Source organism: Pseudophryne corroboree, chromosome 3 (genome assembly GCF_028390025.1).
Source record: "Pseudophryne corroboree isolate aPseCor3 chromosome 3, aPseCor3.hap2, whole genome shotgun sequence".
NCBI lineage: Eukaryota > Metazoa > Chordata > Amphibia > Anura > Myobatrachidae > Pseudophryne > Pseudophryne corroboree.
The window spans coordinates 61,596,418-61,618,954 of NC_086446.1; the positions used below are offsets into that span (position 1 = coordinate 61,596,418).

Sequence of the window (22,537 nt, forward strand, 5' to 3'; positions counted from 1 at the left end):
ACCAAACACATTTAGTTACCTACTAACAAATCAACTGTTACACTGAAATGGTAGAACCAGATGGTGTATAAAAAAAGAAGAAGAAGGATCTCGTATATTGCTAATTGGAAACGAACTAATTAAATATATGATAAATGCAGTTTTCATAGATGTAGCAATATACCCAGCAAGCTGGTGATTACATCTAGAAACTGCAAACTTATAAATGCCCCCAGGAGTGGGACATGTAATAATGGGGCAGATGTATTAACCTGTAGAAGGCATAAGGTAGTGACAAATCAGTGATGCAGTAAGTGCGAGGTGATAAACACACCAGCCAATCAGCTCCTAACTGTCCATTTGCATATTGGAGCTGATTGGCTGGTACGTTCATCACCTTGCACTTATCACTGCTTTATCACTTCCTTATACCTTCTGCAGGTTAATACATCTGCCCCAATGGTCTGTGCAAATTGTGACCGGTGGAAATTGTAGGTCATCAGAAGCACTTGGTCACAGAGAAGCAGGAGATGTTGATGAACAGAGGAAACCCTAATGCGTTTCATCACTGCTTTGTGACTTTTTCAAACAGAGAAGACAGGTGTACAGTCACATGGAGAAACATCTCAGCCTATATGCACAGTGCACCATTCTGCTATGCAAATTCATTTTGCAGGAAAAAAACCTTCAAAATTCATTCACATCCAACATTTTACCATCAGAAACGTAATTCATCATACATATCTGATCTGTTGTAAAGTCTGTAGATTTTTTAATTGCCTCAAGCTGACCTACACTTCATGATGAAGCCCCTCTAGACGAGAGACTCTCCCACATATTCCGGGAGAGTTGGCAGGTATGGTACAGAAGGAAGACAAACAGTGTACTTAGCACGAGCGCGATCATGTTGATGCTAATTGATTAAACTCATAATCACATGGTGAAGTTATATCTCTATACCCTGCAGGGGCTCGGTGTGAGAGGAACAGGACACCTGGAGACATTCTGTATGAGGCTCTGGCAGATCTGACACGTGATGACTTCAAACGGTTTAAGGACAAGTTGTCTGATTTCTCCTATGGAGGGCGAGGCCCCATCCCGCGTGGGCGCCTGCAGAAGGCAAAATATGTTACCACAAAAAACCTTCTCATAGGTGTTTATGGAGAGGAATCGGTGCTGGATGCGACCATACAGGTCTTCAAAGAGATCAGTCTTATGGGACCAGCAGAGGATCTCCAGTATAAAGTGACACAACATGGTGAGTTCTTTTGGGTGATTTATCCCACGTAGCTTGTCAGTAATTGTTTACGTTAGTCTAATCACTGGTGGCAGTGCCAATGGTGATCAGAGCCTGATCCTGTGTGCAGCGTGATGTAATTCTGTCTGTGTACAGCTCTTACAGTCTAACATAGAGCTCACGCACCGCAACCTGAATATGCAGCTTAGAACACTCACAGGCAAGTCTGATTTATGTGGATTTCAGTCATATCTCCACATGTGTTGGACTGACCATTACTGGCCACATACACATAGGGAAAGAGCTCCGTGGGTATGTAGACACAATTGTGAGCTATTCAGAGTAGTGATATATCCAGGGATCTTGCAGACTTTGTATGGGTTCCCAATTAGTGACATTGGCAAAAGCACAATGATAATGATGACTGCTGCTCTAACTACTTGATGATGTTGGTTCAGTTATATAGATGTGGTCAAATCTAAATAATGGTAGAGTAACACATTTTTTCTGAACACGGAAAGAGGCTACAAATTCACCTGCTTTACATGCAGCTCACTGCACTGTATAACACTGATCATCTGCTGCCTCCTCACTGCTCTGTATAACACTGATCACCTGCTACCTCCTCACTGCTCTGTATAACACTGATCTCCTGCTGCCTCCTCACTGCCCTGTATAGTACTGATCTCCTGCTGCCTCCTCACTGCTCTGTATAGTACTGATCATCTGCTGCCTCCTCACTGCTCTGTATAACACTGATCTCCTGCTGCCTCCTCACTGCTCTGTATAGTACTGATCATCTGCTGCCTCCTCACTGCTCTGTATAACACTGATCACCTGCTACCTCCTCACTGCTCTGTATAACACTGATCTCCTGCTGCCTCCTCACTGCCCTGTATAGTACTGATCTCCTGCTGCCTCCTCACTGCTCTGTATAGTACTGATCATCTGCTGCCTCCTCACTGCACTGTATAACACTGATCATCTGCTGCCTCCTCACTGCTCTGTATAACACTGATCACCTGCTGCCTCCTCACTGCTGTATAACACTGATCATCTGCTGCCTCCTCACTGTTCTGTATAACACTGATCACCTGCTGCCTCCTCAATGTGCTGTATAACACTGATCACCTGCTGCCTCCTCACTGTACTGTATAACACTGATCACCTGATGTCTCCTCACTGTACTGTATAACACTGATCATCTGCTGCCTCCTCACTGCTCTGTATAACACTGATCACCTGCTGCCTCCTCAATGTGCTGTATAACACTGATCACCTGCTGCCTCCTAACTGCTCTGTATAACACTGATCACCTGCTGTCTCCTCACTGCTCTGTATAACACTGATCTCCTGCTGCCTCCTCACTGTACTGTATAACACTGATCACCTGCTGCCTCCTCACTGTGCTGTATAACACTGATCACCTGCTGCCTCCTCACTGCGCTGTATAACACTGATCACCTGCTGCCTCCTCACTGTACTGTATAACACTGATCACCTACTGCCAAGTCACTGCTCTGTATAACACTGATCACCTGCTGCCTCCTCACTGCACTGTATAACACTGATCACCTGCTGCCTCCTCAATGCGCTGTATAACACTGATCACGTGCTGCCTTCTCACTGCTCTGTATAACACTGATCACCTGCTGCCTCCTCACTGCGCTATATAACACTGATCACCTGCTGCCTCCTCACTGCATGTATAACACTGATCACCTGCTGCCTCCTCACTGCGCTGTATAGCACTGATCACCTGCTGCCTTCTCACTGCTGTATAACACTGATCACCTGCTGCCTCCTCACTGCACTGTATAACACTGATCACCCGCTGCCTCCTCACTGCGCTGTATAACACTGATCACCTGCTGCCTCCTCACTGCGCTGTATAACACTGATCACCTGCTGCCTCCTCACTGCGCTGTATAACACTGATCACCTGCTGCCTCCTCACTGTACTGTATAGCACTGATCACCTGCTGCCTCCTCACTGTGCTGTATAACACTGATCACCTGCTGCCTCCTCACTACTCTGTATAACACTGATCACCTGCTGCCTCCTCACTGAGCTGTATAACACTGATCACCTGCTGCCTCCCCTCTGCACTGTATAACACTGATTACCTACTGCCTCCTCTCTGTGCTGTATAACACGTATCACCTGCTGCCTCCTCACTGTACTGTATAACACTGATCACCTGCTGCCTCCTCACTGCTCTGTATAACACTGATCACCTGCTGCCTCCCCTCTGCACTGTATAACACTGATCACCTGCTGCCTCCTCACTGCGCTGTATAACACTGATCTCCTGCTGCCTCCTCACTGCACTATATAACACTGATCACCTGCTTCCTCCTCACTGCTCTGTATAACACTGATCACCTGCTGCCTCCTCACTGCGCTATATAACACTGATCACCTGCTGCCTCCTCACTGCACTGTATTACACTGATCACCTGCTGCCTCCTCACTGCGCTGTATAACACTGATCAGCTGCTGCCTCCTCACTGCACTGTATTACACTGATCACCTGCTGCCTCCTCACTGCGCTGTATAACACTGATCAGCTGCTGCCTACTCACTGCTCTGCATAACACTGATCAGCTGCTGCTTCCTCAGTGCACTGTATAACACTGATCACCTGCTGCCTCCTCACTGCTCTGTATAACACTGATCACCTGCTGCCTCCTCACTGTGCTGTATAACACTGATCTCCTGCTGCCTCCTCACTGCGCTCTATATCACTGATCTCCTGCTGCCTCCTCACTGTGCTGTATAACACTGATCACCTGCTGCTTCCTCACTGTACTGTATAACAATGATCAGCTGCTGCCTCCTCACTGCTCTGTATAACACTGATCACCTGCTGCCTCCTCACTGCGCTGTATAACACTGATCACCTGCTGCCTCCTTACTGTACTGTATAACACTGATCACCTGCTGCCTCCTCTGCCTCCTCACTGCGCTGTATAACACTGATCACCTGCTGCCTCCTTACTGTACTGTATAACACTGATCACCTGCTGCCTCCTCTGCCTCCTCACTGCACTGTATAACACTGATCTCCTGCTGCCTACTCACTGCGCTGTATAACACTGATCACCTGCTGCCTCCTCACTGTGCTGTATAACACTGATTACCTGCTGCCTCCTCACTGCGCTCTATATCACTGATCACCTGCTGCCTTCTCACTGTGCTGTATAACACTGATCACCTGCTGCCTCGTCACTGCGCTGTATAACACTGATCTCCTGCTGCCTCCTTACTGTGCTGTATAACACTGATCACCTGCTGCCTCCTCACTGTGCTGTATAACACTGATCACCTGCTGCTTCCTCACTGTACTGTATAACAATGATCAGCTGCTGCCTCCTCACTGCTCTGTATAACACTGATCACCTGCTGCCTCCTCACTACGCTGTATAACACTGATCACCTGCTGCCTCCTTACTGTACTGTATAACACTGATCACCTGCTGCCTCCTCACTACGCTGTATAACACTGATCACCTGCTGCCTCCTCACTACGCTGTATAACACTGATCACCTGCTGCCTCCTCTGCCTCCTCACTGCACTGTATAACACTGATCTCCTGCTGCCTCCTCCCTGCACTGTATAACACTGATCTCCTGCTGCCTCCTCCCTGCGCTGTATAACACTGATCTCCTGCTGCCTACTCACTGCGCTGTATAACACTGATTACCTGCTGCCTCCTCACTGTGCTCTATATCACTGATCACCTTCTGCCTCCTCACTGCTCTGTATATCACTGATCACCTGCTGCCTCCTTACTGTGCTGTATAACACTGATCACCTGCTGCCTCCTCTGCCTCCTCACTGCACTGTATAACTGATCTCCTGCTGCCTCCTCACTGCGCTGTATAACACTGATCTCCTTCTGCCTCCTCACTGCTCTGTATAACACTGATCTCCTGCTGCCTCCTCACTGCGCTGTATAACACTGATCTCCTGCTGCCTCCTCACTGTGCTGTATAACACTGATCACCTGCTGCCCCCTCACTGTGCTGTATAACACTGCTCACCTGCTGCTTCCTCTGCCTCCTCACTGCACTGTATAACACTGATCTCCTGCTGCCTACTCACTGCGCTGTATAACACTGATCGCCTGCTGCCTCCTCACTGTGCTGTATAACACTGATTACCTGCTGCCTCCTCACTGCGCTCTATATCACTGATCACCTGCTGCCTCCTCACTGCTCTGTATAACACTGCTCACCTGCTGCCTCCTTACTGCGCTGTATTAAACTGATCACCTGCTGCCTCCTTACTGCGCTGTATTAAACTGATCACCTGGTGCCCCCTCACTGTGCTGTATTACACTGATCACCTGCTGCCTCCTCAATGTGCTGTATAACACTGATCATCTGCTGCCTCCTTACTGCTCTGTATTACACTGATCACCTGCTGCCTCCTCAATGTGCTGTATAACACTGATCACCTGCTGCCTCCTTACTGCTCTGTATTACACTGATCACCTGCTGCCTCCTCACTGCTCTGTATAACACTGATCACCTGCTGCCTCCTCACTGTGCTGTATAACACTGATCACCTGCTGCCTCTTCACCGCGCTGTATAACACTGATCACCTGCTGCCTCCTCACTGCTCTGTATAACACTGATCACCTGCTGCCTCCTCACTGTGCTGTATAACACTGATCACCTGCTGCCTCCTCAATGCGCTGTATAACACTGATCACGTGCTGCCTTCTCACTGCTCTGTATAACACTGATCACCTGCTGCCTCCTCACTGCGCTATATAACACTGATCACCTGCTGCCTCCTCACTGCATGTATAACACTGATCACCTGCTGCCTCCTCACTGCGCTGTATAGCACTGATCACCTGCTGCCTTCTCACTGCTGTATAACACTGATCACCTGCTGCCTCCTCACTGCACTGTATAACACTGATCACCCGCTGCCTCCTCACTGCGCTGTATAACACTGATCACCTGCTGCCTCCTCACTGCGCTGTATAACACTGATCACCTGCTGCCTCCTCACTGCGCTGTATAACACTGATCACCTGCTGCCTCCTCACTGTACTGTATAGCACTGATCACCTGCTGCCTCCTCACTGTGCTGTATAACACTGATCACCTGCTGCCTCCTCACTACTCTGTATAACACTGATCACCTGCTGCCTCCTCACTGAGCTGTATAACACTGATTACCTACTGCCTCCTCTCTGTGCTGTATAACACGTATCACCTGCTGCCTCCTCACTGTACTGTATAACACTGATCACCTGCTGCCTCCTCACTGCTCTGTATAACACTGATCACCTGCTGCCTCCTCACTGCGCTGTATAACACTGATCACCTGCTGCCTCCTCACTGCGCTGTATAACACTGATCACCTGCTGCCTCCTCACTGTACTGTATAGCACTGATCACCTGCTGCCTCCTCACTGTGCTGTATAACACTGATCACCTGCTGCCTCCTCACTACTCTGTATAACACTGATCACCTGCTGCCTCCCCTCTGCACTGTATAACACTGATTACCTACTGCCTCCTCTCTGTGCTGTATAACACGTATCACCTGCTGCCTCCTCACTGTACTGTATAACACTGATCACCTGCTGCCTCCTCACTGCTCTGTATAACACTGATCACCTGCTGCCTCCCCTCTGCACTGTATAACACTGATCACCTGCTGCCTCCTCACTGCGCTGTATAACACTGATCTCCTGCTGCCTCCTCACTGCACTATATAACACTGATCACCTGCTGCCTCCTCACTGCTCTGTATAACACTGATCACCTGCTGCCTCCTCACTGCGCTATATAACACTGATCACCTGCTGCCTCCTCACTGCACTGTATTACACTGATCACCTGCTGCCTCCTCACTGCGCTGTATAACACTGATCAGCTGCTGCCTACTCACTGCTCTGCATAACACTGATCAGCTGCTGCTTCCTCAGTGCACTGTATAACACTGATCACCTGCTGCCTCCTCACTGCTCTGTATAACACTGATCACCTGCTGCCTCCTCACTGTGCTGTATAACACTGATCTCCTGCTGCCTCCTCACTGCGCTCTATATCACTGATCTCCTGCTGCCTCCTCACTGTGCTGTATAACACTGATCACCTGCTGCTTCCTCACTGTACTGTATAACAATGATCAGCTGCTGCCTCCTCACTGCTCTGTATAACACTGATCACCTGCTGCCTCCTCACTGCGCTGTATAACACTGATCACCTGCTGCCTCCTTACTGTACTGTATAACACTGATCACCTGCTGCCTCCTCTGCCTCCTCACTGCGCTGTATAACACTGATCACCTGCTGCCTCCTTACTGTACTGTATAACACTGATCACCTGCTGCCTCCTCTGCCTCCTCACTGCACTGTATAACACTGATCTCCTGCTGCCTACTCACTGCGCTGTATAACACTGATCACCTGCTGCCTCCTCACTGTGCTGTATAACACTGATTACCTGCTGCCTCCTCACTGCGCTCTATATCACTGATCACCTGCTGCCTTCTCACTGTGCTGTATAACACTGATCACCTGCTGCCTCGTCACTGCGCTGTATAACACTGATCTCCTGCTGCCTCCTTACTGTGCTGTATAACACTGATCACCTGCTGCCTCCTCACTGTGCTGTATAACACTGATCACCTGCTGCTTCCTCACTGTACTGTATAACAATGATCAGCTGCTGCCTCCTCACTGCTCTGTATAACACTGATCACCTGCTGCCTCCTCACTACGCTGTATAACACTGATCACCTGCTGCCTCCTTACTGTACTGTATAACACTGATCACCTGCTGCCTCCTCACTACGCTGTATAACACTGATCACCTGCTGCCTCCTCACTACGCTGTATAACACTGATCACCTGCTGCCTCCTCTGCCTCCTCACTGCACTGTATAACACTGATCTCCTGCTGCCTCCTCCCTGCGCTGTATAACACTGATCTCCTGCTGCCTCCTCCCTGTGCTGTATAACACTGATCTCCTGCTGCCTACTCACTGCGCTGTATAACACTGATTACCTGCTGCCTCCTCACTGTGCTCTATATCACTGATCACCTTCTGCCTCCTCACTGCTCTGTATATCACTGATCACCTGCTGCCTCCTTACTGTGCTGTATAACACTGATCACCTGCTGCCTCCTCTGCCTCCTCACTGCACTGTATAACTGATCTCCTGCTGCCTCCTCACTGCGCTGTATAACACTGATCTCCTTCTGCCTCCTCACTGCTCTGTATAACACTGATCTCCTGCTGCCTCCTCACTGCGCTGTATAACACTGATCTCCTGCTGCCTCCTCACTGTGCTGTATAACACTGATCACCTGCTGCCCCCTCACTGTGCTGTATAACTCTGCTCACCTGCTGCTTCCTCTGCCTCCTCACTGCACTGTATAACACTGATCTCCTGCTGCCTACTCACTGCGCTGTATAACACTGATCGCCTGCTGCCTCCTCACTGTGCTGTATAACACTGATTACCTGCTGCCTCCTCACTGCGCTCTATATCACTGATCACCTGCTGCCTCCTCACTGCTCTGTATAACACTGCTCACCTGCTGCCTCCTTACTGCGCTGTATTAAACTGATCACCTGCTGCCTCCTTACTGCGCTGTATTAAACTGATCACCTGGTGCCCCCTCACTGTGCTGTATTACACTGATCACCTGCTGCCTCCTCAATGTGCTGTATAACACTGATCATCTGCTGCCTCCTTACTGCTCTGTATTACACTGATCACCTGCTGCCTCCTCAATGTGCTGTATAACACTGATCACCTGCTGCCTCCTTACTGCTCTGTATTACACTGATCACCTGCTGCCTCCTCACTGCTCTGTATAACACTGATCACCTGCTGCCTCCTCACTGTGCTGTATAACACTGATCACCTGCTGCCTCTTCACCGCGCTGTATAACACTGATCACCTGCTGCCTCCTCACTGCTCTGTATAACACTGATCACCTGCTGCCTCCTCACTGTGCTGTATAACACTGATCACCTGCTGCCTCCTCAATGCACTGTATAACACTGATCTCCTGCTGCCTCCTCAATGCTCTGTATAACACTGATGCAGTGGCGGAACAAGCGAGCGGTGGGCCCAGGTGCGACAAAATGCTTTGCCCCCCCCCCCCACATATCCCCCCCCACACACATCCCATCCAAGTCCACCCCCTCACCCCTGGAGAGGATCTGGTGAGGGGGACCTGCTCAGGGCCAGAGAAATGGATACCTAGCAACAGTGCCATAACTAGACATTTTAGCACTGTGTGCAAGAAACGGCATCGGAGCCCCACCCCTGCATGCAAAACAGGGGCAGTGCGCGCCGTAGGCGCGCGCAAAAATACATAGTGGCGTGGCTTCGTGGGGAAGGGGTGTGGCCACAAAATAATACCATTTCATAAAACGGTACACAGTAGTCTCCATTATTCAAATTACGTCGCACAGTAGCACCACTACACCAGGTAGAGACCCTTTTACACCTTACAGCGGACAGATTCCTCTTTTTACACATTACAGCAGACAGCGTGCACTTTTTACACATAACGGCAGACAGGGTGCCCTTTTTACACATAAAGGGCAGAGAGCGTGCCCTTTTACACATAGCGGCAGACAGCGTACACTTTTTACACATAACGGCAGACAGCGTGCCCTTTTTACACATAACGGCAGACAGCGTACACTTTTTACACATAACGGCAGACAGCGTGCCCTTGTTACACATAACGGCAGACAGCGTGCCCTTGTTACACATAACGGGAGACGGCGTGCCCTTGTTACACATAACGGCAGACAGCGTGCCCTTGTTACACATAACGGCAGACAGCGTGCCCTTGTTACACATAACGGCAGACAGCGTGCCCTTGTTACACATAACGGCAGACAGCGTGCCCTTGTTACACATAACGGCAGACAGCGTACACTTTTTACACATAATGGCAGACAGCGTACACTTTTTACACATAACGGCAGACCGCGTGCCCTTGTTACACATTACGGCAGACAGCGTGCCCTTATTACACATTACGGCAGACAGCGTCCCCATTTTTACACATTACGGCAGGCAGATTACCCCTTTGTACACATTGCAGCAGGCAGATTACCCCTTTGTACACATTGCGGCAGACAGATTACCCCTTTGTACACATAGCGGCAGGCAGATTACCCCTTTGTACACATTGCGGCAGGCAGATTACCCCTTTGTACACATTGCGGCAGCCAGATTACCCCTTTGTACACATTGCGGCAGCCAGATTACCCCTTTGTACACATAGCGGCAGGCAGATTACCCCTTTTTACACATTGCGGCAGGCTGATTCCCCCCTTTTTACACATTACGTCAGGCAGTCCTCCATTTTTACACATTACGTCAGGCAGTCCCCCCCTTTTTATACATAGCGGCAGGCAGTCCTCCATTTTTACACATTGCGGCAGGCTGATTCCCCCTTTTTATACATAGCAGCAGGCATTCCCCCCTTTTTACACATAGCGGCAGGCAGTCCCCCCTTTTTATACATAGCGGCAGGCAGTCCCCCATTTTTACACATTGCGGCAGGCTGATTTCCCCTTTTTATACATAGCGGCAGGCAGTCCCCCCTTTTTATACATAGCGGCAGGCAGTCCCCCCTTTTTATACATAGCGGCAGGCAGTCCCCCATTTTTACACATTGCAGCAGGCAGGCCCAAGAAAGAAAGAAAGTAAAAAAATAAAGAAAGAAAAAGAGAAAAAGAAAGAAAGAAGAATTATACTTACCCTCTCCGCCGGCTCAGGCTCCTCGGTGCAGCTGCGTCAGACGACGATTCCCGGGCAGTAGAGAATGAGGAGGAGGGAGGTGGAGGAGGGAGCTGCAGCAGCGCTTTGTTACTGGTGGAGGCGCTGCTGCTGCTGCTCCTCTGCTTCCCTATAGGCTGTTCTCGGAAGACAGCCTATAGGGAAGCAGAGGAGCAGCAGCAGCGCCTCCACCAGTAACAAAGCGCTGCTGCGGCTCCCTCCTCCAGCTCCCTCCTCCTTCCCCCGTCCGTGCCGCTGCTCCTCTCCTCGCCGGGCGGCTGTGCGCTGCGGGCAGCGGTTGCCCGCAGCGCACAGCGGCATGTAATGAGTCAGTTTGACTCATTACATGCTTGGGCCCCTGGACAGAGGCGGGCCCCAGTGCAGTGCACTGCTTGCACTGCCGGTAGTTCCGCCTCTGCACTGATTACCTGCTGCTTTCTCACTGTGCTGTATAACAATGATCACCTGCCGTCTCCTCACTGCTCTGTATAACACTGATCTCCTGCTGTCTCCTCACTGCTCTGTATAGTACTGATCTCCTGCTGCCTCCTCACTGCTCTGTATAACACTGATCTCCTGCTGCCTCCTCACTGCCCTGTATAGTACTGATCTCCTGCTGCCTCCTCACTGCTCTGTATAGTACTGATCTCCTGATGCCTCCTCACTGTGCTGTATAACACTGATCACCTGCTGCCTCCTCACTGCGCTGTATAACCCTGATCACCTGCTGCCTCCTCACTGCGCTGTATAACACTGATCACCTGCTGCCTCCTCACTGCGCTGTATAACACTGATCACCTGCTGCCTCCTTACTGTACTGTATAACACTGATCACCTGCTGCCTCCTCACTGCTCTGTATAACACTGATCTCCTGCTGCCTCCTCACTGCCCTGTATAGTACTGATCTCCTGCTGCCTCCTCACTGCTCTGTATAGTACTGATCTCCTGATGCCTCCTCACTGCTCTGTTTAACACTGATCGCCTGCTGCCTCCTCACTGCTCTGTATAACACTGATCTCCTGATGCCTCCTCACTGCTCTGTTTAACACTGATCACCTGCTGCCTCCTCACTGCCCTGTATAACACTGATCTCCTGCTGTCTCCTCACTGCTCTGTATAGTACTGATCTCCTGCTGCCTCCTCACTGCTCTGTATAACACTGATCTCCTGCTGCCTCCTCACTGCCCTGTATAGTACTGATCTCCTGCTGCCTCCTCACTGCTCTGTATAGTACTGATCTCCTGATGCCTCCTCACTGTGCTGTATAACACTGATCACCTGCTGCCTCCTCACTGCACTGTATAACACTGATCACCTGCTGCCTCCTCACTGCGCTGTATAACCCTGATCACCTGCTGCCTCCTCACTGCGCTGTATAACACTGATCACCTGCTGCCTCCTCACTGCGCTGTATAACACTGATCACCTGCTGCCTCCTTACTGTACTGTATAACACTGATCACCTGCTGCCTCCTCACTGCTCTGTATAACACTGATCTCCTGCTGCCTCCTCACTGCCCTGTATAGTACTGATCTCCTGCTGCCTCCTCACTGCTCTGTATAGTACTGATCTCCTGATGCCTCCTCACTGCTCTGTTTAACACTGATCGCCTGCTGCCTCCTCACTGCTCTGTATAACACTGATCTCCTGATGCCTCCTCACTGCTCTGTTTAACACTGATCACCTGCTGCCTCCTCACTGCCCTGTATAACACTGATCTCCTGCTGTCTCCTCACTGCTCTGTATAGTACTGATCTCCTGCTGCCTCCTCACTGCTCTGTATAGTACTGATCTCCTGATGCCTCCTCACTGCTCTGTTTAACACTGATCACCTGCTGCCTCCTCACTGCTCTGTTAAACATCTTAGTGATAATTGGTGGACCCCTTTCTTTGAAAGTAAAGCATTCATAACCATAACCAGAAATAACGACACTGAGACTTGAATTTGGCAGAAAATTGCTAGCTATTTATTTGTCCCTAACCATTGGGAAACCTGTAATAAAAGAGATTAATTTAATATGCCGCTCCATCTGGCATATGGTGGCGGCCCAAAAGAACGGCTCCTTAATCTAAATTAACTTAAATAACTAAATCCTATAAATTTACTAAAAGCTTACCATAAACCGGTAATAGGTGACAACTCAACCCCCACAGTGACTACCCACCGCTCCTGGGTGCCCTGCCGCTGCCTTCCCGGACGGGTGGTCAAGCGGCCATAAGTCGATGGAGGTGAGTGCACCTAAACCACAACCAACTGTAAAACACTACAGTTTTCTCTACCATACGAAACTGCCGTTCTTTTCCGCCAATAAATAGCCAACGATAAAACAGCCAACAACTTAGAGCCACAGCACCACGTGCCACTATTTCCAACTACCAGGGCGGGTGGGTGGGAAACCGAGTCACCAAGAGACTTAAAATGGCTTCACCTTCCCTATATATATCAAGCCCTCCCCCTTAAAGAAGGCTGTACTTTCCTTACAGCTATGTCCACCCCTCCCCAGATGTTTAACCCTTTCCTCTCCTATGCAGTCAATACTCTCTTCTAAACATCTTAGTGATAATTGGTGGACCCCTTTCTTTGAAAGTAAAGCATTCATAACCATAACCAGAAATAACGACACTGAGACTTGAATTTGGCAGAAAATTGCTAGCTATTTATTTGTCCCTAACCATTGGGAAACCTGTAATAAAAGAGATTAATTTAATATGCCGCTCCAGCTGGCATATGGTGGCGGCCCAAAAGAACGGCTCCTTAATCTAAATTAACTTAAATAACTAAATCCTATAAATTTACTAAAAGCTTACCATAAACCGGTAATAGGTGACAACTCAACCCCCACAGTGACTACCCACCGCTCCTGGGTGCCCTGCCGCTGCCTTCCCGGACGGGTGGTCAAGCGGCCATAAGTCGATGGAGGTGAGTGCACCTAAACCACAACCAACTGTAAAACACTACAGTTTTCTCTACCATACGAAACTGCCGTTCTTTTCCGCCAACAGCGAAAGACTCATCCCCAAAGTCTTTCGCACCGCCACCATAAAACCTACCCTAACTCCTGCAAAGCGAAACCTAGATCCTCCAGAAAAAACATCATCCCCTCATCGGATAGATGTACTCCATCGCGCCGGAAAAGGTGGCTGTCTCTGAACCGTATCCTCGGGTGGCGAACCACCCTCCCACCGTGGGACAGCACCCACTTTGCCACAGCTCCGTTCACCTTTTTCCGGGCCTCATCAATCCGGCGACCATCCGCCACACCCCTCCAACACAATCTCGGCACCATCATGGAAAAAACCAACACACAATTGGTCCATTGCGCGGTCACACTTGCCAGATCCTGTATCATGGCCCACCGCAGCTCCAAGGATGTCCTCTTCCCCAAGTCGTTGCCACCTAGATGGACAACCAAAACCCTAGGGACTCCATGCTCTCTGGCCTGACTCACTAACCTACTCCTCAGCTCACCCCACATCATTCCTCGCCAGCCGAGCCATCTGACACCCTGAGTTCCAAACAATGCCTGAGACCCTTCCGAGGCCACAAACCTGGCCGCCCAGTAAATGTAAGAGTGGCCAACCACCCAAATGGGCAAACAGTCTTCGAACCGTCCTGAAGGGAAAAAGAGGGGTAGAATTGATTACTAAGAGGCTTATTTATTGTTTATACTGAAGGATCTGCCAAAAAAGAAAACTTTAGATCTCGCCATTGCAGCAGTCACGGCCTAGCCGACTGCACCATGTTTCGTTGCCAATTTAAAAACGCAATTAAAGACACAAAGGGAAAAATCAAATAAAACAAACGAAATAAAAAAGGGGGGGGGGGGGTATAAAACGGGAAACACATGTAATAACTCAGCTGGAGGTGAACGTAAAGACCTGCTGAGGGACTCTGATTAGACCAAATTAGCCGAATTATAGATTAGAATTCAGTCCGTCAAGTCAGGCAAAAAATCGCAAATAACTCCAGACCCCCGCTGCCGACTCATGCCGGCAACGGCGAGTAGCTAATCCCTGAGTAGGATAACAAAACGGGGGAACAAACATTAACAAACGCACAAATTCATGAAAACACAGAACTGAAACAGCATAACGAATTTGCAATTAAACAATGCCCCCCAGCGCCGGGCGCCCTCTCAAGTGACAGGGCGAATATATCGCTTATAACTGGACGACTTCCATCGCCCCACCGCCTGGATCTCAGTTCTGGAGAAACCCGCCGCAGCTGCCGACGTCGCCGCGCCTATCCGAAAGGAATGGGTACCGAAAGCAGCAGGCGAGAGGCCCAAGCCCGTCAGACAGCGACCCAGCATCCACCGGAACTGGTATTTTGTGACTGGCAGCCCGTCATAGTGCAATAGCCATGACCCCTCCTTAGCGGGTCGTACTCCCAGATATTGCATTGCCAGACCCACTGGGCAAACGCTTACTTCTAGCGCTGGAACCATCGTAACCCAGCGCCCTCTCCCCACTTGATCCGTCTTGGATCGCCGTAATCTGCACAGCAAGGACCTCTCACCCACTACCACGTCCCCGACCAGCATGCGCGATTCCGAACTCTTGGAAGGCGCTACCAACTCAGAAACTCGAAAAGCCCCGTGGTAAGCCATAGAGAAAGCTAAACGGAACAAAAGCGCCTCAAACCTGGACGACGCTACTCATCCCACCGCCTCGATGACGGCCGGCAACAAAGCCGCATCGATGGGCCGCCTCCTATCCGGCGGCGTCGGCGCAACTCGCGCCAACCCTTTCATAGCCTTCCGTAAAACCTCACTTTTTGTTACATCCGGGACGCCTCGCAGCTTGCAGAAGAATGAGATGCCAGCTAAGTACCGGGCCACCACCGCTCGCGACCTACCAGAAACGTAGAGCTGCCACATAAAAGAGAGCATCAGCCGATGCTTGCTCTTACCTTGATGTTGACGACTCTGAACAAACGCCTCCCACTCGCTCCACGCTTGTCCGTACGCCTTGAGCGTGGCCGGCGCTACCGACCGCAACGCTAGACCTTCCAATCCGGCCCGATCACCTGCCAAACATAATTAGGACAGTGAAAACCCTGCTTTTCGGCCTCGGGTGCCAAAACCCAAAACCTCTCCCACTGTCCCCGCGACAATGCATCTGCGATTTCGTTTTCCAAGCCGGGAACATGCTGCGCCCGGAACCACAGATTCCTACGCAAGCATGTCAAAAGCAAGTGCCCGAGCACCCTAAGAACCACTAGCGATTTCGCCCTCTGGTTATTAATCGCATGCACTACGCCCAGATTGTCGCATCTAAACACTATGCTGCGATTAGCCAACCGGTCTCCCCAAACTTCCAGGGCTACCATAATGGGAAAAAGCTCCAGTAGCAACAGATCCCTTGTAAGACCCTCACTATGCCAGCTTTCCGGCCAAGATGCCACACACCACGATCCCTCCAAAAAACAACCAAATCCATAGGCACCTGCGGCATCGGTAAACAGCTGCAACCGGTCGCTGTCTACGGCTGGCGCTTGCCATATGCTCACACCGTTGAAATCCTCCAGGAACGAAGCCCATACGGCCAGATCCCTTTTTAATTCAGAGGACAATCGAACGAAATGATGAGGCCTGGCACACCCCGCCGTTGCCCTTTCGAGCTTCCGGCAGAAAACCCTGCCCATCGGGATTACCCGACAAGCAAAGTTAAGCATGCCAAGCAAGGACTGCGCCTGCCGCAGCGTGACCTTACGCGAGCCTTTGAACCGGCAAATGGTTTCGCGGAGCCTCGACACTTTGTCCTGAGGCAAGCGACACTCCCCCGCCACTGTGTCGATTTCAATCCCCAAGAACGATAAACAGGAGTCAGGACCTTCCGTTTTGTCCTCGGCTACAGGAACACCGAAGTGGTAAAAGAGAGCCTGGGTGCTAAACAACAAATCGGCGCACCTCGTGTCGTTCGCCGGACCTGCGCATAGGAAATCGTCGAGGTAATGTGCAACCCCGTGGCCGCCTGACGTCGACTCCACACACCAATGAAGAAAAGTGCTAAAGCGCTCGAAAAATGAGCATGAAACGGAACATCCCATCGGCAGACATTTGTCGATGAAATACTCCGTCCCAATCCGGAAACCCATGAAACGGAATGAGTCAGGATGCAATGGCAATAATCTAAAGGCTGACTCAACATCGATCTTAGCCATGAGGGCCCCGCTTCCGTAGCTGCGGACCATCTCTAGCGCCTCGTCAAATGACTGATACACCACCGAGCAAAAGGCCGGTGGTATTGCGTCGTTGACCGAAGCCCCCGGCGGGTAAGACAGATGCTGTATGAGCCGAAAAGCGCCCGGGGTCTTCTTCGGAACCACCCCGACCGGGGAGATGACCAAGTCATCCACCGGGGGTGATCTAAAAGGCCCCCCCATCCTGCCCAACCTGACCTCCTTATCTACTTTCTCCCGCAGGACGGCCGGCAATGCCCGAGCAGACTGGAGGTTTCTCTGCGCCCGCACTGATACCTCGCTTGCAACAGGCAAGCGGAAACCAAACTTAAAACCATCTAACAAAAACTTTGCATCCGCCCTATTTGGATACATATACAGCCACTTTCCCATCGTTTCCAACTTAACTGGCGTTGGGGCTCTGCTGAGCGGTCCCGCTCGCGGCCTGCTTAGAGTACGCCTGCTTTCCCTTGCTTCCCTGTCGCCCCCCTTTAAAACAAGAGGAGGCTGGGTGGGCTCCCCCACAATGGTGGCAGGAGTGACGAAACCGACACTGCTTGCCATAGGAACATGCTCCGCTATTAAACGCGAAGCATTTCCCCCGAGTAGCAGACCGGCCGCCCCCGCGAGCGGCCGATCCGCCTGTCCTGGCCATTCCTACGTCCGCGGCCGCCCCCTGGGCTGATGACCCCGCGCGACGCATACCTGTTCCCTGTTTCTGGGGCTCCACCTCTTGTTGTGATGCCCGGGTCACTTTGAGCCAGACTTCCACATCTTTGAAGCCAAAATCCATGACCCGCAGCCCGTCCTGTTTCTCCCGAAACTCTTGGTCATACTGCCGCCATTCCGAGCCCGCGGACGTGCGCTGCATGTCATGCACGAGATGCAGGTACCGGATAATATTCATGTGTTCTTCCGGCCTATCCTCCAAATAGCATGCCGCAAACACCCAAAAACCGGCCAGCCAATTATCAAACGACCGGAAAGCCTCTGTCCCCATGCCCGTCTTAGCGGCCGCCGCTTTGTAGTCCCTCTTCATGGCCCTAGTCAAGACGAACAAGTCTACGAGGTCACCCCTACGTATCTTCTTGCGGCAGCTATCTCGCAGCCCCCTCATAACTGCGGTGTACTCGCAGCGCACTACCCCCGGCAGATCGCGCCGCTTCTTTGCCCTACGCTCCTCTACACTCATTCGCCTGCGTCGCTTGCGCCTCTTCTGCTGCTTCGCCGCCCTTTTGGCAAGTTTCTCGGCCTCCCTCCTTGCCCTAGCGGTACTATCCGCGTCGGACGCTTGCGACGCCAAAGAGGAGGATGAAGAGGAGGATGAAGAGCTACGCGAACTCGAGCTCGCGGTGGAATTTGAAAAAGACTGCACCAACTCACCGGATGCTGTCGACCTCTCCGACTCGGATTGCTCGTCGTCTTCATTCCAATCTTCGTCCACTGCGAAGTCTGCCGAGTCTCCTTCACCTTGGTCCTCTGTGGAAGACAAAACAAAAGAGGGACCGGCCCGCGCGTGCGGCGCACGCCGGGCACCCCGTGCGGAATGCGCAGGGCCCGAGCCTCCCTGTCGCTCGCAATCTGGCCCTAGCTCCAGCTCCGCTGCTGCCGCCCCCAGCTCTCGGCAGGCTCTTGCCACTCGCTGCACCGCTGATGACTTGACCTTGTCCGACCTCTTGCGCCCTGCAGCTCGGCCGGAGTCCACCGTTGTCCTGGGGGAGGCCACTCTCGCTAATGGCACCAGCGCCTGCGCCACCGTGGCCAGTGCCGACGCTATGGCCCCAGGGGAATCCCATGCGGCACGATCCCCGGAAACGCCGCCCGAAGGGCGACCGGTCCTTGTTTGGGCCCGAGCCCGCGCCCTTTGACGGCCTGATACGTCCCGGGGGTCCCACTCCTCCTGCTCTGACCCAAAGGCAAGAGCCCCCCTGCCGGCCCCGAGGCTCTCCCTCTCCGATCCCTCCTCTTCCCTATCCAGGGAAGGAGAGGAATCTCCTGTTCCGGAGGAGGACCCGCTGACTGTTACAGCTGCCTGGGCCGCGGCCCTGCGGCCGCTGACCCATTCCCTGTCACCCCTCCCGCCGCGTCCGGCGACAGTGACAGGGACCTGGAGCCCCTCCGCGCGTGCCCTCCCGCGCGTCGTCAGACCAGCAGAGGGTGGACCCGCCTGTTGCTGACGGCCACCCCTTGCCGGTCCTGCTGTGTCCTCATTATTATTTAAACTTACAGTGCCCCCAGCGCTGCCTCCTCGAGGCACGCGCTGCACCCCCCTCAACCTATCTCTCCCCCTGCCGACGTCCGGCAGCCGGGGAGAAGAAGAGGCCGCCGTGTGCTCAGCTGGCGCCGCTGCGCGCACACGTGCGCGGCTAGCGGTGCCCGGAGCGAGCGTGGGCGCGCGCGCACCAAGAGCGCGCGCCCCACGCCCAACCGCCAGCTGCCTCCCGGCCTGCTCCTCCTGTCTGCCCGCCGCGTGAGGTGCTTGACTAGACCCCGCGCGGCGACCGCCAGCTCCCTGTGGCCTCTCCACGTCCCGTCCGACCCGAACAGCCGCCCGGGGCGGGGAAGGAGAGACCACCTCCGCTGCGCCCTGGTGCCCCCCACCGCGCGCACGCGCGCGCCCGCGGGCGCCCGCCATGCCGCCGGTCTCGGCGGCTCCCGGCGGGGACGGCCGCCGCCCGCCAACGCTTGAGCGGCCTGCAGGGACCCCTGGTCCCCCACGCCACCCTCGTCTGGCTGGGGTGACCGGCACAGCACCCGGCGACGAGTCCGCCCGGGCCCCGCCATCGATGCCAGGGGGGGTATCTGATGAGGCCCTAGGGAACGGAGCCCCGTCCCCCCCACCACTCACTGCAACGTCAGGGCTCGCTCGTCGGAACCGAGCCGGGGCCCTTAAGAAACGCTGGGGGCGAGAGGACATTTTGCAACCCTTAATATAAGCAAGGGACACCCTGGGCTTATTGGAGAGGAGCACTAAAAGGCAGGATGTCACTGATAACAGCAGGCAAATAAACAAATGATTTTTTTGCTGGCACTGCAGCACTCACCAAACCGAGTCACCAAGAGACTTAAAATGGCTTCACCTTCCCTATATATATCAAGCCCTCCCCCTTAAAGAAGGCTGTACTTTCCTTACAGCTATGTCCACCCCTCCCCAGATGTTTAACCCTTTCCTCTCCTATGCAGTCAATACTCTCTTCATAACACTGATCTCCTGCTGCCTCCTCACTGCTCTGTATAACACTGATCACCTGCTGCCTCCTCACTGTGCTGTATAACACTGATCTCCTGGTGCCTCCTCAATGCTCTGTATAACACTGATTACCTGCTGCCTTCTCACTGCGCTGTATAACACTGATCACCTGCTGCCTCCTCACTGCTCTGTATATCACTGATCTCCTGATGTCTCCTCACTGCTCTGTATAACACTGATCACCTGCTGCCTCATCACTGCGCTGTATAACACTGATCACCTGCTGCCTCCTCACTGTGCTGTATAACACTGATCTCCTGGTGCCTCCTCAATGCTCTGTATAACACTGATTACCTGCTGCCTTCTCACTGCGCTGTATAACACTGATCACCTGCTGCCTCCTCACTGCTCTGTATATCACTGATCTCCTGATGTCTCCTCACTGCTCTGTATAACACTGATCACCTGCTGCCTCATCACTGCGCTGTATAACACTGATCACCTGCTGCCTCCTCACTGTGCTGTATAACACTGATCACCTGCTGCCTCCTCACTGCGCTGTATAACACTGATCACCTGCTGCCTCCTCACTGTGCTGTATAACACTGATCACCTGCTGCCTCCTCACTGTGCTGTATAACACTGATCTCCTGCTGCCTCCTCACTGCTCTATATAACACTGATCACCTGCTGCCTCCTCACTGCCCTGTATAACACTGATCACCTGCTGCCTCCTCACTGTGCTGTATAACACTGATCTCCTGCTGTCTCCTCACTGCTCTGTATAACACTGATCTCCTGCTGCCTCCTCACTGCTCTATATAACACTGATCTCCTGCTGCCTCCTCACTGCTCTATATAACACTGATCACCTGCTGCCTCCTAACTGCTCTGTATAACACTGATCACCTGCTGCCTCATCACTGCGCTGTATAACACTGATCACCTGCTGCCTCCTCACTGCTCTGTATAACACTGATCACCTGCTGCCTCATCACTGCGCTGTATAACCCTGATCACCTGCTGCCTCCTCACTGTGCTGTATAACACTGATCACCTGCTGCCTCCTCACTGTGCTGTATAACACTGATCACCTGCTGCCTCCTCACTGCTCTGTATAACACTGATCTCCTGCTGCCTCCTCACTGCGCTGTATAACTTTGATCACCTGCTGCCTCCTCACTGCCCTGTATAACACTGATCACCTGCTGCCTCCTCACTGCTCTGTATAACACTGATCTCCTGCTGCCTCCTCACTGCGCTGTATAACTTTGATCACCTGCTGCCTCCTCACTGCTCTGTATAACACTGATCTCCTGCTGTCTCCTCACTGCGCTGTATAACACTGATCTCCTGCTGCCTCCTCACTGTGCTGTATAACACTGATCACCTGCTGCCTCCTAACTGCCCTGTATAACACTGATCTCCTGCTGCCTCCTCACTGTGCTGTATAACACTGATCACCTGCTGCCTCCTCACTGCTCTGTATAACACTAATCACTTGCTGCCTCCTCACTGCTCTGTATAACACTGATCACCTGATGCCTCCTCACTGTGCTGTATAACACTGATCACCTGCTGCCTCCTAACTGCCCTGTATAACACTGATCTCCTGCTGCCTCCTCACTGTGCTGTATAACACTGATCACCTGCTGCCTCCTCACTGCTCTGTATAACACTAATCACTTGCTGCCTCCTCACTGCTCTGTATAACACTGATCACCTGATGCCTCCTCACTGTGCTGTATAACACTGATCACCTGATGCCTCCTCACTGTACTGTATAACACTGATCACCTGCTGCATCCTCACTGCGCTGTATAACACTGATCTCCTGCTGCCTCCTCACTTTTTTATTAGCCTTAATTTCCTGAGTGACCACTGATATCGTTAAAACTTACTGCTAGCACTGTGGTAATCTTACTGCCTGTAATGACTATTTTCTATTTCTATTTTTATCTTCCTAGTTAAAAGAGAGAGGACATCTACAAATAAGACATTGGAAGGTTGGTAAAATATTCTCTTTAATTAATTTAACAAGGAGCTAAGGGCCTAATTTAGACCTAATTGCTGTGTGAGAGGTGCGGGGACTGCGGTGCGTGTGGTGCCTGCTGCCGTGCAGGTGTAGACTCGGTACTCACCAGGCGCCGCTCTCT

General features: G+C 52.0%; 1 protein-coding gene across 1 annotated transcript in view; it reads left to right on the forward strand.

Moving 5' to 3' along the window:
* Positions 1-22,537, forward strand: part of LOC135054729 (NACHT, LRR and PYD domains-containing protein 3-like) — a 188,137-nt gene that overhangs the window by 20,623 nt on the left and 144,977 nt on the right. Inside the window, exons 3-4 of the mRNA XM_063958026.1 lie at positions 947-1,237; positions 22,349-22,387. Of these exons, the coding sequence (XP_063814096.1) occupies positions 947-1,237; positions 22,349-22,387 (330 nt within the window). The remainder of the gene's footprint in view (positions 1-946; positions 1,238-22,348; positions 22,388-22,537) is intronic.